The sequence below is a fragment of the Fundulus heteroclitus genome, chromosome 15 (assembly GCF_011125445.2).
Source record: "Fundulus heteroclitus isolate FHET01 chromosome 15, MU-UCD_Fhet_4.1, whole genome shotgun sequence".
Lineage (NCBI taxonomy): Eukaryota > Metazoa > Chordata > Actinopteri > Cyprinodontiformes > Fundulidae > Fundulus > Fundulus heteroclitus.
Window position 1 is genome coordinate 17,871,536 of NC_046375.1, and position 15,258 is coordinate 17,886,793.

The following is a 15,258-nucleotide window of genomic DNA, read 5'->3' on the forward strand; positions in this document are numbered from 1 at the left end:
CTGAATTTATTATTGTAAAGAATAAAAATAATAAAAATAATTTAACCTGGTCCTATTACTCCAGGCGTGAAATAATTCTGCAAACTGTGACAATTCTGGAAATGTTCCCTCTTAATTCTCATAATTTGACATTTTTCTCATAACATTATCACTTTTTTGTTTTTTGTTTGTTTGTGTGTTTGTTTTTTACTTTATTGTCCTAGGTCTTTTTTTCTCATATCAGAAATTTTACCTCTTTAATAATCCCCCAAAACGTCTGTTCCTAAATTTTCACATATGGCACGGTTTTATGAAATAACGAAGACCACAATGTTTAGATTTAACAAATTGATCCTTATATTCATAACACACACACACACACACACACACACACACACACACACACACATTTATATATATATATATATATATATATATATATATATATATACATATATATATACATATACACATACATACATACATACATACATACATACATACATACATACATACATACATACATACATACATACATCTTGCACAGCTTTTTTCTAGTGTTGCGACTCTGTAGCTTTAGTGTGTCCAGTTTTGCAACATGGTGCAGCCTTAGTTTATAGAAGGTAGATACAAGTAGTGAAATCAGCAGCACAGGGATGAGGCATCTTCTCTGATCCACGTTCACTACAACATAACTTAACTTTTTTTCTGCCACATACAATATGGCGGTGACGTTGACGTACGAACCTGCGCCCAACGACGCGTCTACGTAACGGACCAGTTTGGCCCAGTTTCTATTGGCCACGCGTGTATACGTCACTTTGTTCGGCGCAGCGCATTTTGCGCCTTTGCGCGGCGCATGCACTGATCAGTGGGCGCATGTTTCTTTGCATGTGCAAAATATCCTCTTCTGGGTAATCTCGGAACCGTAGGAAACATATTGTAAATCATCCCCCATGTCTCGCCCGGCGTGGATTGCAGGAACTCCATAAATACAGTTCTTTCACCAAAAAAAAAAAACTGTCGGGAGTCGGAATACATTTATTTATTTTTTATCCATGTCCCTTCGTGAGCTCCGTAGCACAAGGGCCGCACGTAGAATGGTAGATAATAAATAAAATAATAATAAAAAAAAGATAAGAACGTTTTCTGCATCCTATGATTGGCCATTAAAGTGGACAGGAAGTTGTCGGACCAGGTCACGTGTTCCAGCGTTCAGCTGAACAAGTTGGCGAGAACCTGAACTTGGAGAAACCAGCACACTGAAAAAAATTATTGATAAAAATACATATTATTGATATTTAAATCTGGAGTAATATATTTGGTATCGTCCGGAAAACTGAAGGCGGTTGCGGGACGTTTTCACCCGCAGCCAAATGTCTGGAAACGGGTTCATATCGAGCATCGGGAGGCGGCTAACGATGAACACGCTGGTAAGTCAACACGTTGCGCTCTTTAGCTAGCCCTTTCCATCGCATGTGACAGACTGTCTCATAAATCTGGCCTACTGTTGCTAGAGTTGATTTATCTTAGTTTTATATTAACTTATACACGCTTTTCCATTTATTTAGATTTTAATCTCTGTCTGAGACAGTTGACTTGTTGAATGTGACCCAAGATCAGACCAATATATCTTGGGTCACAATATATATATATATATATATATATATATATATATATATATATATATATATATATATATATTTTTATTTTTATTTTTTTTTTCTATATATCTTTCTAGATATTTACTTAAAACCTTTAAAACACCGGCTAAAAGTAGATTTCGATTGTATTTTAGAAAAAAAGATGCATATGAGCTTTATTTTTTTTTAACACTACTGGTACCATAATGCTATTTTTATCAATAAAAGGTGGAAACCACTTTTTCAACAATGTAATGTGCTTTTATTTTGAAGCTTTTTTTAAATATTATTATTATTATTATTATTATTTCCAAAGCCTAAATCAACTTCCTGTTCATCACTGGTGAAGGATCATTAGCAGTTTGTGTACCCCACTCTTGTAATCGTTCAACAAGACTGAAAAGTATCTGTTAGCTTGTTATAAGAATTATTATTCTGAAGTCACTATGGCCTCACACCACTCGGACAGAGGAGGCCTGGAGACCTGATGTCTGTGTATAAGATCCACTGTTTTCTGATTTCAAGGCCAAATGCTGCAGCTGCTGAGGGATACTGATTGTTTACGATAGACTGTCTTTGTTTTGTCTCATGGGAAGGCCACGGTGCAGTATTAGGGGAAGCCCGAAAAGCGAGGCAGACGGAGACAGGGCAGACAGAGACTGCAGCGGAACCGTGGGGTGCGATTACTTTCCATCTATGTGAATCTCTGCTCTGTTTCTCAATAAAATTGCTGGAACGTTATACCACCGTCTCGTCATTTAGTAAAGATGGGAACTCAGTTACTATTGTTTAATATTCCACCCAAACCTCCCACAACAATTTGGCGTAAACGAACAAGATCTCCGACCGACGAGCGGGGGAGTCCGGGGACAGGAGCTGCTTTGGCCGGCCCGGAGAGGTTATCCGGCCTCTGGTACCCCGAATGGATTTTCAAGGGATGTGGAGGAGCTCCTGGTCTCGGAGCGTCTCTGGGCGTCGGCGCGAAGATCCGAACCTTTCTTTCATGAGACGGTAAGGGGATTATTTTCCAGCTCTTTTAAAAACAAACGCAATTGGTCAAAAAATGCTTGCAAGCTTTTAAATTTTAAACCCCATTTTAAAGTATACCTCAAGAAATTTTAAAATTAAAAACTGTAAACCTAAAAGGTAGTAAAAGTAAAAGCCGGTAGAGATAATTAATTATATTTAATCCTTAAGGCAAATAAAACAGGGTTCGCAATACCGAACGGTGACTAAGGTTTAAACATTAAACTAAAATTCAAAATTTAATTAGAATACGTTTTCAGCTGAAATACGGACTTTCCCACAAGGGGGAAGGAGGGGCAGAGTGATTTTCACCTGGAGAACAGGTGACCGGCTGAGCAGTTTGCAGCTGGTCCATTTAAAGTCCTCTTGTCTTGGGTTTGTGCAAGAGGCTGTCCACTTCTGTTGTGGATGAAAGCGGCAGGGATGCTTAAGTCCTTGACTGTTGCGAAGACGTTTGCAGCTTTGATAAGTGGGGACCCCGACCATTATACCAAAAAGGCGACCATCGGATGTGAGGCCTTTCATTTAGTTGGTCGATCGTGCTAACGACGAGTAAAAAATAATAAAAAACACAAAAAAAGGATAAAATAAATAAAAACAAACAAAAAAAAGTCTGGAAGCAGAAGAGTCAGTGTAATGGGTCAAAGGCAGAGTTTTTCAGGGTCCAGCCTTGCCCCAGGGTGAGACGTTCGATTTCATGCTGAAAAACGTAGGGGCCCAGACGCATGACATGCATAAATGATTTGAAATAATTTGATTAAACATGCAGATTTCTCACATAGGGATTATTATTATTACTATTATTTTATTTTATTGCAGTACTGCTACTAAATAATAAAAATAAAAATTAAGAGAAAAAAGAAAAGCGATAAAAACAAGGAAACGGAAACGAAACTAAAAAGGCGTTGCACCGGGGAAGCGTTTACGTGGGGACCGATTAGGCACTTCCGTTGTGGATAAAATTGGTCTAAACTGCTAATAGCGACGTATAACTTTCAAAAATGGGTAAGCGTCCAAGTGTCTGCGAGACACAGAGTTGTATCCTTGCGGGACTGAAGCGTAAAACCGCGTGTGGACGAAGCATCGGGGGGGTCGTAACCAGCGCACGCTCTCCACCTTTTAAACTAAGCGGGAACTTAACGCGTTGAAAACATCTTTCGGCGTTGACGTTTAAAAATTATGAAAAACATAGAACTATTTAAGATGGTGAAAAAGCAGGCCTGCACGTGTTTGTCTGTCTGAATGTCATCGTTTGTATGTAACTGTACGTATGTATGTATCTATGTAACTAAACGTTCATTCTGTGTGAATTAATTCGGGGTAAAGGTAATGTTCATGGTTTCAGAATTTTCATTTGTTTTGGGAGAACTGCAGCTCCGTAATTCAAATGACATTTTAAGCATGGACTATGTTAACAATAGAGGTACAGTAAAAGAGAGATTTAAATAACAAAGTTTGTTTTTTAACATTAAATATCAGGACCAAATTAAATTGATACACGGAGAGATTAACATGGCTTGAACGGAAATATTTCAGCTTTGTTAGAAATTGGAAATAAGCGTTACATAAGCTTGTTAAGTTTACTGTTTTACAAATTTAGGCTGAGATCCTATAACTTGTTTTTTAGCCCTAAAGTAATTTAAAATTACTGAGATCTCATTACTTATAATAATAATGATTCATCACAAACCAGTCCAGTTGAAAGAAGTTTAGATATACAAGATTTTTGATTTAAATAGATGAGGGAAAACTGCTTTGAACAAACTGTATGGAACTAAATATGGTTGCTTTTCTAAGGTTTTTCTATTCATTTATTTTATTTATTTTTTACTTGGAATTTGAATGCAACTAATGAGAAATTTTGAGAAGCGTCAAAATATCAGAAGGCCACGTTACACGCGTCATCAGTTACGAAATCATCTGATGTTATTAGTTATGCTGAGCTGAGGCGATCCTCAGAGGGACAGTTTAACCTGAAACAGGACAATAGATATGATAAACAAATCTGACCATGATTTAAACATCTGAATGTTTATGGCGAGGCTGGGTTTGTGTGTTCTGGCCTGGGGCACGAAAACTATGTCAGAGGGAAAAAAATAAAATAAAGCCAGCTTCGGAAGGATTAAATTTTAATTCTAATCTTGGTTTGTTTTGGGTAGGCTTCTCAATGTGCTGAATTATGGGGAAAACTCTTATCATTTATAGAGAAACACTAGAAGCTCAAAAACTAAAAGGGAACAATCATTGGTTTAAAGTTTCACCCTTGACCAATTAGGTTTGATAAGGTATATATGAATAAAAGTATCACTAACAGCAAATACACATGGTCAAAGGACCAGAAATATATCAAAAAAGTTTGTAATAAGTCAAAAACCTATGTCATATTGGAAAAGACATAATTGTGCTCCTTGGAAAACAATTTTGTTTTAGTTTTTTTGGTTAATTTCTTTCGTTTTTTTTCTTTCTTTTGGAGGGGTTTTGAACAAAGTTTCAAAGGAAAGGTGAAGAATAGAAACCTTCCCAGGATCAGAGAAAAAAAAAGGGAAAAAGATCACGTTAAAGGGACACTAAGGGGACCAGGGTTTTAACTGCATGCTATTAACACTCTTGTTTTTCTCTGAGTTATTGCTTTCAGATTAAAGGAGTTATAATCAGATTTGGACACTAAATTATACTTGGTTTTAACCAAGTTATGCCAGATCTTCCAGCAGGAAAGGTGGTGTCTTAAAAATGTTTGTTGCTTTCTGCTATTAACAGCTCTATCTTTCTGCTTCTTTTTCTTTGCAAAGAAACCTGGTCAATATGATAGGATTGTGCTAACATAGAGATTTAGTCTCATTTTAGACGTTCTCAGATGTGAGAGAATGCAGAAACAGTGCCGCAGTGCCATGGGGGCTGATCCTTGGGACAAGGACTAAAGGTGATGTCATTGACTTCAGCCTGATCCAGTTTTGAGTTTTATTTTGTCAGAGACAAAGTTTGATTTATTTTTTATCCTTTTGTTTCTTTTATGTTTGTCATGTTAGAGGGAACACTGTAGTTAAAATGTTTGTGACTGCTTTGCTGTAATTTCTTTTCAACCTATGGAGCGTTTTCTTTGGCAAAAAATGCTGGCAGAATATATTCTGTTTGCAGGCGTCAGGACTGGAGGATGGACTCTTGAAGGGAAGGAGAATGTTGTGCTTAAGTCAGACATTGGACTGAAAATGGACAATGAAGGACTATGACTGAGGCATCGGACAACCTTCGACAACAAACACAGATGAGTTCTGCAGACACGACTTCATGCATTTCACTTCAGATTTTCTTGTACACAATTAAAACAAACCACACATTACGAAACACAGTAAGATTATGTAAAGGTGAAAACTTTTAAAGAAGCACCTTGATGGAATCATGGAGCAACTTAATAAATTAAGTGGGTATTATATCAACAGTTAAATAAATAAATGAATTAATTAGTTTTCACTATATAAGTAGAGTAATGTGAACTTTTAAATAGCATTTCATTTAATGAACATCTTAGAGTAAGCTGATTTCTGCCAATCCGGCAGGCATCAATAAAACGCAAAGAAAAGGTTACTGGCTAAAATGGGTAATGTTGCAATAAAATTAGCATAATGACACATCCTACTAACTAACATGGGTAAATTTAGGATTAAAGCATCAGTGTAAAATGGTTACAATATTTATGGAGATTTAATATCTTTCAACTAGAACACAAATAACTCAATAGTCTTATTAACCAGTTAAACATCCTAAGGGAAAAAACACAACACTGAGTTTAGCAAACCTTTAACCTGACAGCTTTTAGATCAGGATAATTTAATGGTTATCGTCTTACATACAAAAAATAAGATTAATTTAATTAGATTAAATTATGGGGACATTTTGGATCTGGTCAGGATGGTTGGGGGGCTGTGATGATAAAAGGGTAACAGCTTGAAGGTGATATCAATGAATGAAGGTTTTCTCTGTGGAACATTAAAGCAGCAAAGACACCCCACATTGGAATTCCTGTTTTGAACGGGACGTAAGGTGAGATCCTTACAATGAGAGACGTTCCACACAGGGGGGTGTGGAGACCCCTGGGGCATGGCACCCAGGACGAGCTGCTGTGGACTTGACACAGCTGGTGGAACCAGAGGGACGACAAGGTGGTCCCACATGTCATCTGACACCTTACACTGACTGTAAAGGGTTCTGGGTTTTCAGGGTTGCTGAAAACAGAAAGCTTCGGAGAACCTTAACCTTTCCTGACCAGGCACTCAGAATACATAGATCATAGATCAGATTGCAGAGGCCTAGACAAATAGGAACGCAGAGACGCGTTCACCCAAGAACTTCTTAATAAAAGTCCTTAATCCTCAGTTTAAGAAAATAAATAATCACATGTATGGTTTACTTTATTTTAGGATTAATTTGGGAACTAATTCTGATTTGCTTAAGTAGCTTTAGTTGTTCTACAATGTTAGAACATTTTCAAAAAACTCCTGTTCTCTCCTGCTCTCTGCTTTGTTTTGTGTTGTAGAACCTTGGCGTCTTTGAACAGTAACAGCATGGTATAAATATTTGGTCTTTTCTGTGCAGAACAGCACCTCGCTTTCTTTAAAAAAAAAAAAAAGAGGGAGAGAGGGAAAAGACTTTCACATGGAAAGGCTTTCTTTTTCTCAGTTGGGTTTTCAAAATAAATGGGAAATGTCATGAAACGAATATGTTGATGAAATTATGTTGCAGAGAACTTCAACTGTCAGACAACAACAGTTAAGACACACATTAAAAGCATTCTGTTAAGAATTATTATGAATTTACTGCAGATACACTTGAACTTAAAGATTACTATTTTAATTAATAATTAAATTGCAGAATTCTGAAAGCTAAATAATTGTGCACAGAAATATCTTGAATGTGAAAGTGCTTGGAGAATGTTTTAATAAATGACACATGAAAGGGGTTTTGATAAGAACACTAATTACACCTTGTTTCTGTTCTCTAGTGGGAACAAGGACTCGTGTCTGCAGACCATCTTCACAAAGTGTTTTATTAGAAAGAAATGCAAAATAAAATGCTCAGTGCCCATCCAGAACTGAACGCTTATTACCATCCAGCTCAATCGTCCAGCCTGCGAGGAGGAACCAAGAAGAGGACTGGGGATGAAGAAGCCAGAGAACTCTGATTCCTTATTCTTCAACGGGAGGAGTTGCCTGAAGAGACCCTAAGCGCGATTAGATTAATTTCTGCCTTGTGCCTGAATGGCCTGAAGGCTTTCTTAACTTTGCGTTCTTGACGTTTAGGACTCTTCTCATATTGTGTTGCTGTTTGTTTAACTGCTCTGTTCCACTGACTCACATGTTTGATTTTTTTGTGTTATGAGATCTACACTTTAATGTTACATCACGTTGATCAATATGGTTTTATGGGGTAAAAAATGGAAACTGTTTGCTTCAGACACACAAGGATCTATGGTTTATGCACCTTTTGATTTGATATAGGAAGAACCAGGATCGGATTGGCTCTAAAGATCCTTTTAATATTAGCTGGTAATGATAACACTTAGATTCAATACAGGGTTTTCAGGCTCAGATTGGCCGAGAGCAGATCTCCCTGGGAGGGGGCCTTGCAGTTTTTACTGCCCCCTAGGGGTAGCGTTTTCTGGAGGTTCCCCTGCACGCACTGAACCTCTCCTGCCTTTGCTCCTGGTGTTATAAGTTTGGAGTGGTGGATTATTGTCCATCGTAGGGGTGAGTGGAGAAAGGAGTAGGAGGGTATTCAGGGTGGGTAAAGAGTAGACGGATTCGACCTTGGTTAATGAACAGGGTTTAGCTTACCATAGTCTAATGTAATTTTAAAATAATGTGCGCATAGGTACCTAAAACAGGCCTTACCTAATTAGATGAATCCTAAATTGTAGACAAAAGCTAAATCTTTGATCTTGTGTGTTAAAGCTCTTTGAAGCATTCATGTTGATCTGTACTAAAAGTTCCAGCACTACCCGGTTCCAACACGGGAACCCTTTGGGTCCCACTTTACGAGTTTACAGAAATGGTTCCTCTGTGCTTTGTTCACATTTTCAAGTGATGGGTCATCTTGTTTTGTCTTGATGCTGACGACGCCATCATCAAAAAAAAAAAAGAGAGGAATGTTATAAGAATTATTATTCTGAAGTCACTATGGCCTCACACCACTCGGACAGAGGAGGCCTGGAGACCTGATGTCTGTGTATAAGATCCACTGTTTTCTGATTTCAAGGCCAAATGCTGCAGCTGCTGAGGGATACTGATTGTTTACGATAGACTGTCTTTGTTTTGTCTCATGGGAAGGCCACGGTGCAGTATTAGGGGAAGCCCGAAAAGCGAGGCAGACGGAGACAGGGCAGACAGAGACTGCAGCGGAACCGTGGGGTGCGATTACTTTCCATCTATGTGAATCTCTGCTCTGTTTCTCAATAAAATTGCTGGAACGTTATACCACCGTCTCGTCATTTAGTAAAGATGGGAACTCAGTTACTATTGTTTAATATTCCACCCAAACCTCCCATAACATAGCTTTATTTTGAAAGTCCAAATTATTCATGGCTCCTTGCATTCTATTAGCGAGTGCATGCTATTCTGATGTTGCCAGTCCTATCTGTACGTCTGTCTTCTAGAGTCCTTTTGAGCAGCTCCGTCGGCAGATGTTTGACATCTTGGGAGACGGAGGGATCCTGAAGGAGGTGGTCAAGCCTGGAGAGGGCCCACCTGTGCCTCAAAATGCCTCCGTGCTAAGTATCTATCTACCACAGGAAAAAAAAAAAGCTGAAGCCCTTTTAACGGATTCCTTTATCATTTTTTCAGCTGGTGTTTAGCATATTGTTACTTCTTCCAGTGTATTACTCGGGTTTCTTGGAGTACTCTAATCGCCCTTTTGAAAGCACTACTCACTTCAAGTACCCTCCGATGATGAAGCTGGGAAGAGGTATGAATTTTTTTATTATATTTTTGAATTAGCCGATAAGTAAGTCCCTTCTTTGTTTCATTAGGACATTTTTTTTTGTCTAAATCATAATTTGCAGATGTGACCGTAGCTGGACTGGAGCTAGGCTTGTTGACCATGAAGAAAGGAGAGTTCGCCCGGTTCCTGCTCCACCATCAGTACGCGTACGGCGAAATGGGCTGCCCTCCTTTCATCCCGCCCTCTTCTACAGTTCTGTACGAGGTCCACATCCTGGACTACCTCGACTCGGGTCAGGTGGATGAGTTTATTGGCATGTGTCCGGTGAGATTTCCTTAAAGCATTCTGGGCATCAGCCGATGGTTTTACTACTTCAGTTTAGGATTTCTAGACAGTCTGGAAAAGTGTGGAATTGGATTGATGACCATAACAGGTTTAGATAATTATGAAAACAGCGATTTAAAAAAAAAAAAAAAAAAAAAAAAAAATATATATATATATATATATATATATATATATATATATATATATATATATATATATATATATATATATATATATATATATTTATTTATTTATTTATTTCTGTTTCCAGGCTTTATCCCCTTCACCGTTGTCTAATAGTTTTATCCATCACTTTATTAATTTATCTGTCTGTCCTTTTGTCAAACATCCATTGCTTGTCTAACGTCCATGCTGTCGATGCTGTCCATCCCTCCGTCTCTCCTGCATTCCCTCTCTCCATCCGTCCTCCTTCCTCATCTCAACTCTTATTTTCCCCATTTCTATATTTCAGCTTTGTTCCATAGTAGTGAACTTTTGTATTGATCCTTAAACTCCTTTAAAAATGAAAAAAAGAACACGGAGCTTTGGAAATGTGAGTCTGAAAAATGTCTGGAATTTTGTTCTGAAGCATGTGCACAAACCTTGTGAGATATTCATTCTGTTTGGTTACAGAAAACCGAGGAATGAATGGTGCTTTTTTTTCCCGTTTCTTTTCTTTTTAAACTTCCTCAAGTTCATCAAGTTTACAAGAATATGATCATTTTTGTGCTTCCTCAGGAGGAGCAGAACGACGCTCCTCTGTCCACACTTCTGGAAGTCACCAACACGCTACGGGGCTTTGGCAACCGCTGCTTCAAACAAAGCCGATATGACCACGCCAAAGACCGCTACAAGCAGGTACCGTAAAGTCTCCTGTAATTATCAGTCAGCGTCTCACGACGAGGCGCCGCGCCTCATTTTATACGTGCTCTGCTCTGCCACCAGGCAATAACTCTTCTGAGAAACAGGGACCCGCGAAGCGAGCCGGACAAAGGGAAGCTCAAGGTGGCTCTTCTCCCGCTGTATCTGAACCTTTCTCTCACCGAGCTCCGTCTGGAGAGCCCCCAGAAAGCCCTCAAATATGGCAACAAAGCCTTGGAGATAGACTCTGTCAACACGAAGGCTCTTTTCCGCTGTGGACAGGTCAGACCGGGGCTCGCGCTCTCTCAAGTGTGGAAGCTAGATCTGCTGTTTAGAAGGACTAACTTTAGAGCCGGTCAGTGGCTGCAGTGATTTACTAGTTGGTTACTGGATTTTTATCTCGTAGGCTTACTTCGAGCTGGGCGAGTACGAGAGCGCTCAGGATTGTCTCATAGCTGCGCAGTCGAAGAAGCCGTTCGACAGCGACATCAACGACCTCCTGAAGAAAACGGCGTTGTAAGCTGTTGTTTGTGTGTGGAGTTCAGTTTGTTTTTGTGCTGTAAATGTGACATTCTCTGAAAGCGGCGTTTAAACTGAGACCTTTGATTGGGATGTTTTGTTCCAGGGCCTATAAAGACTGCTTGGATAAAGAAAAAGACATGTGCGTAAAGATGTTTAGGGAGCCGAGGAGCTCAGTGCAGCTGTAGGAAACATCGGATTGTGGTGAGGAATCTCGTTTTGTCTCTTTTTTTCTGCCCTGAAAGGAAAATGAAAACGATGCCGGTTTCAAAATCATTCATAATCCTTGAACATTATTATTATTTTTTTTTTTACATTTTGTCACACCAACACGAAAAAGAGGTTCATAGACGGTTAAAAGGGCCGGGTTGTAAAACGATATCCAAAGCGTTGAACGTGTCACAGAGCGCTGCCGGTCGACATAAACTCCTATTGATAGTCTGCTGAAATCAATGTAGAGGACACAGCAAATGAGTGGAAAGGTGCTCAAGTCACATTAGATCACAAATAAACTTATTAGCCAACATGCAAAATGGTGAATGACATACCAGTCAGAATATTGTGATGGTATTAAGCTCAGAGTGAAATTGTATTCTGAATGAGACGGTGTTGATCATTAATCCGAATAGCATCAACACACGGTCAATCTTTGTGATAATAAAACAAAAAAAGATGGTAAAAACACTTAATGTTGGTCCGTCTAACCATTCTGTATTTGTACACGAGACCAGTGGCGTCTCTGGCATGATAAGTTTAAGCGGGGCACAAAAACTGAACACTTATTGGAAGCAACAAATTTCTTTGTGATGCATACCACCTGATATTGATCAATTTTAAATGAAACAGATAAATCAGCATAAACCAACACACTAGAAATGCCATTGTGTGTAAGCTAAATGTAATTACATTTTTATTCATAAAAATTACAAATAAAGGTTCACTTATATTGTTCATTTATTGAACAGAAAACATTCACATGGATCCTTCAATGAGCCAGCAGGGACAACCAACACTAGATGGTCGCACACTATCCAGCAGAAAGTAAACGTAACGAGTGCATTTCCAGAATTTTGATTGGACGAGCCAAGCTTGGGGCCAGAGGATTTGTGCCCCACGGCTGTCTACTGAGAGCGTGTTGGGCATCCGCACTGCGATTTCAGATGTTCGTTATTTAAACAAACAATGGTGGGTCGGCCCCAATATCAAGGCGCCTTAAGAGGATTTAGCCTACTGAGCTTGTCAGTTTTCTGGCAGACTTGGATATATAGACACAGATGTTTATAGCAGAATTTTCTTGGTAAGGGACTCGGTCTTGTTTACCATGTTACTCTATAAAGATCGATCCTGTCCCGCTGATTATTGTGAACATGGAGCTCCACGGCGACATCTGTTGGGGCCAGGCCCCACTGGCCCCACCTGCAGAGACGCCACAGCATGATACGTCCAAATGTTGGTGAGATCAGACCTCCCTCCTGTGGTGCCATCACATTTTTCTCAGCTCTGTCAAATCTGTGAAATTAATATCCATGTGGATGTTGTCAACCGTGTCATTTTACCCATAAAACTCATTAAAAAGTAAATTTAAGATTCTTCTTTAAGATGCACCAGAGTACACGGGGATCCTCCTCTAGGAGGTCATTTAAATATTAAAAACTTTCAGTTTTGTATTGTGAATGTTATTTTCAAACTTAATTGTTTAATATGGTACTAAATATTGAATTGTTCTGTTATATTGTTATATATATTTTTACCTAAGATATTTCAGGGGTATTTTGACCCAATATGTATTTAGGTCCATGCTGTGTCCCCACACCATCATGCTTAATTCAGTATTAGTACGGTATTAGTCTGCCTCTATGTTGGTGCTCTACACTCATCACCCTAACCCACTAGTTTCACAGTAAAGCATGACGGTGGCAGCATCATGGTGTTTTTGTTCAGAGACAGGAGAGCTGGTTAGAGTTGTTGGGAAGATGGTTTGAGCTAAATACAGGGCAGTCCTGGAAGAGAACCTGCTAGATGCATGAAAAAACAAAAACAAATGGGAGAATGGGGCGGGGGTTCATCCCTAAACATACAGCAAAGCTGCAATAAATGCTTTAGACAAAGCATATCCGTGTAAGAATGACCCAGTCAAAGTCCAGAACTAATCCAGTTGGGTAGATGTGTTAAGGCTTAAAATTGCAGTTCACAGATGCACTACATCCAGTAGAACTACGCTTAAATCATTTATTTAAAGGAAACAGGTAAAGCTGGTGGAGATGCCCTAAAAGGCTTGTAGCAGTGAAAGGAGGTTCTGCAATATATTGACTCGGGTAGCTGAATACAAAAGCAAGGTACATCTTTCAGGTTTTTGATTAGATAAGAAATGTAGAAATCCACGTATCCGGCATGTCAACATTATGCGCTACTTAACAGTTGTTCTAACACTAATCCAAATGAAGTACATTGGCATTTTGGATTGTGTTGTGACAAAATGTGACAGTATGAGGGCTGTGAATAGATTTTTAAGCCACTGAATGAGGAATTTCAATGTGATCAGTTTTTGTGTTAAAGGCTTGTTGATGCAGAAAGTCAACTGATTGTCTGGTGGGTTCACATTAAATTAGTGTACTTAACATTTGCTGTTGGCAAATAGATGCCTAAAACAGACTTTAGAAACTCCAGTAATACTTAATTATTTTAAAGTCATTCACTTTTGTTTTGAGGCGTCACACTACGGGGGGCGAAAAATCTATCAGAATAATTTCTGATGTCCTTATAATACAAAAAGGGTTGGTTTTATTTATAGGGGGTTGCATGTTTTGGCACCTTCTTCTAATGGCACCACCGGGGGGCACTGGCCAGTGTAAATTGTAGTAGCATCAGTTTTCATCCCATTATATACAGCCAGCAAGGCAGCCCCTCTTCTTGACCTTCTATCACACTTTTATTTGTATCTGCCAGTATCCACTTTCCCCTAGTAATTGTTTTTGTTTTTCAATAAATTAATAAATGCGCACCTTATTCCTAATATAATTAAACAATAAAAATAAATTGTTGTTCAACTAAAAATGTTAACTATACTGTTATTGATCTGTGCACAGTAGATCATTAGTAACATTAAAAATCAAACAATAAACCAAAAGATATCAGTAGGCGTTTACTTAAGTTTTTAAGATAGCTTTCTACAGGCAACTTTACTAAAACAGTAGAATAAAATCCTGAAATGATGGCTTTGAGTTTCAGTGTGCAACCCCCCCCCCCCCCCCCCCCCCCCCAAAAAAAAAAACATTTCTGGAGGCGCTACTGCCTTCTTCACTGATTAAAGCTGGAGATGAGTTGTAGAAATCTTTTAACTCTTCCGAGAGAAAGTAGCCTTGACGTTAGGACTTTGTGACACAAACGTTTTTTTTTCTGCTAGTTTAGTTTAGGAAGCACAAGCTCCCATAATTCCCCCTGTGTCAAAACCTCAATAGACCAATTAACTTTGAAAAACGAAGCAGGCCTTTTTGGCAAAAGACATGTATCATGTGAGTGTTTTAAGAAGACTGACTTCAGCTGCCTTTTCTCCTTTTGCAGGTTTCAAGATTCAGCAGCTTGCTTCTTGTTTATGTTCCCATCTTCCAGCTGTGAAAGTAGTTCTTGCTCATGGTATAAAATCAACACCATGTTCATTCGCTTCTCACTTCATTAAGTTTGTATCTTTTTGGTAGCTGTTCTTTTTTGTATTCTCACGAATCCCGAGGTTTACTAATGGTAAACCTTTTTTGTTTTGTCACAAATCACTCCCGAGGTTCATTTCAATTAAAAAAGTTATACTTTTCAGGACTTGACTTTGTTTTGTTTTTTTACTCATAAAGTACTCAGGTACTCAAATTTCCTATTCAGTTCTTAAAATAATGAGTAAAGTATGACATTTGAGTTTCTCAGATTTGAGTAAAGCAAGATTTCTAGGTGCCATAGTTTAATTTCTTATCTGTATTATCTTAAAGAT

General features: G+C 38.6%; 1 protein-coding gene across 1 annotated transcript; it reads left to right on the plus strand.

The window, feature by feature from the left end:
- The first annotated feature begins 1,156 nt into the window (after positions 1-1,156).
- Positions 1,157-15,034, plus strand: fkbp6 (FKBP prolyl isomerase 6). The gene is made up of 9 exons (XM_012879072.3): positions 1,157-1,412; positions 9,295-9,412; positions 9,513-9,602; positions 9,700-9,902; positions 10,641-10,760; positions 10,848-11,045; positions 11,170-11,279; positions 11,389-11,486; positions 14,844-15,034. Exons 1-8 carry the CDS (start codon positions 1,356-1,358, stop codon positions 11,468-11,470), a joined length of 978 nt encoding a protein of 325 aa, XP_012734526.2. The 5' UTR covers positions 1,157-1,355; the 3' UTR covers positions 11,471-11,486; positions 14,844-15,034.
- The last annotated feature ends 224 nt before the right edge of the window (positions 15,035-15,258 follow it).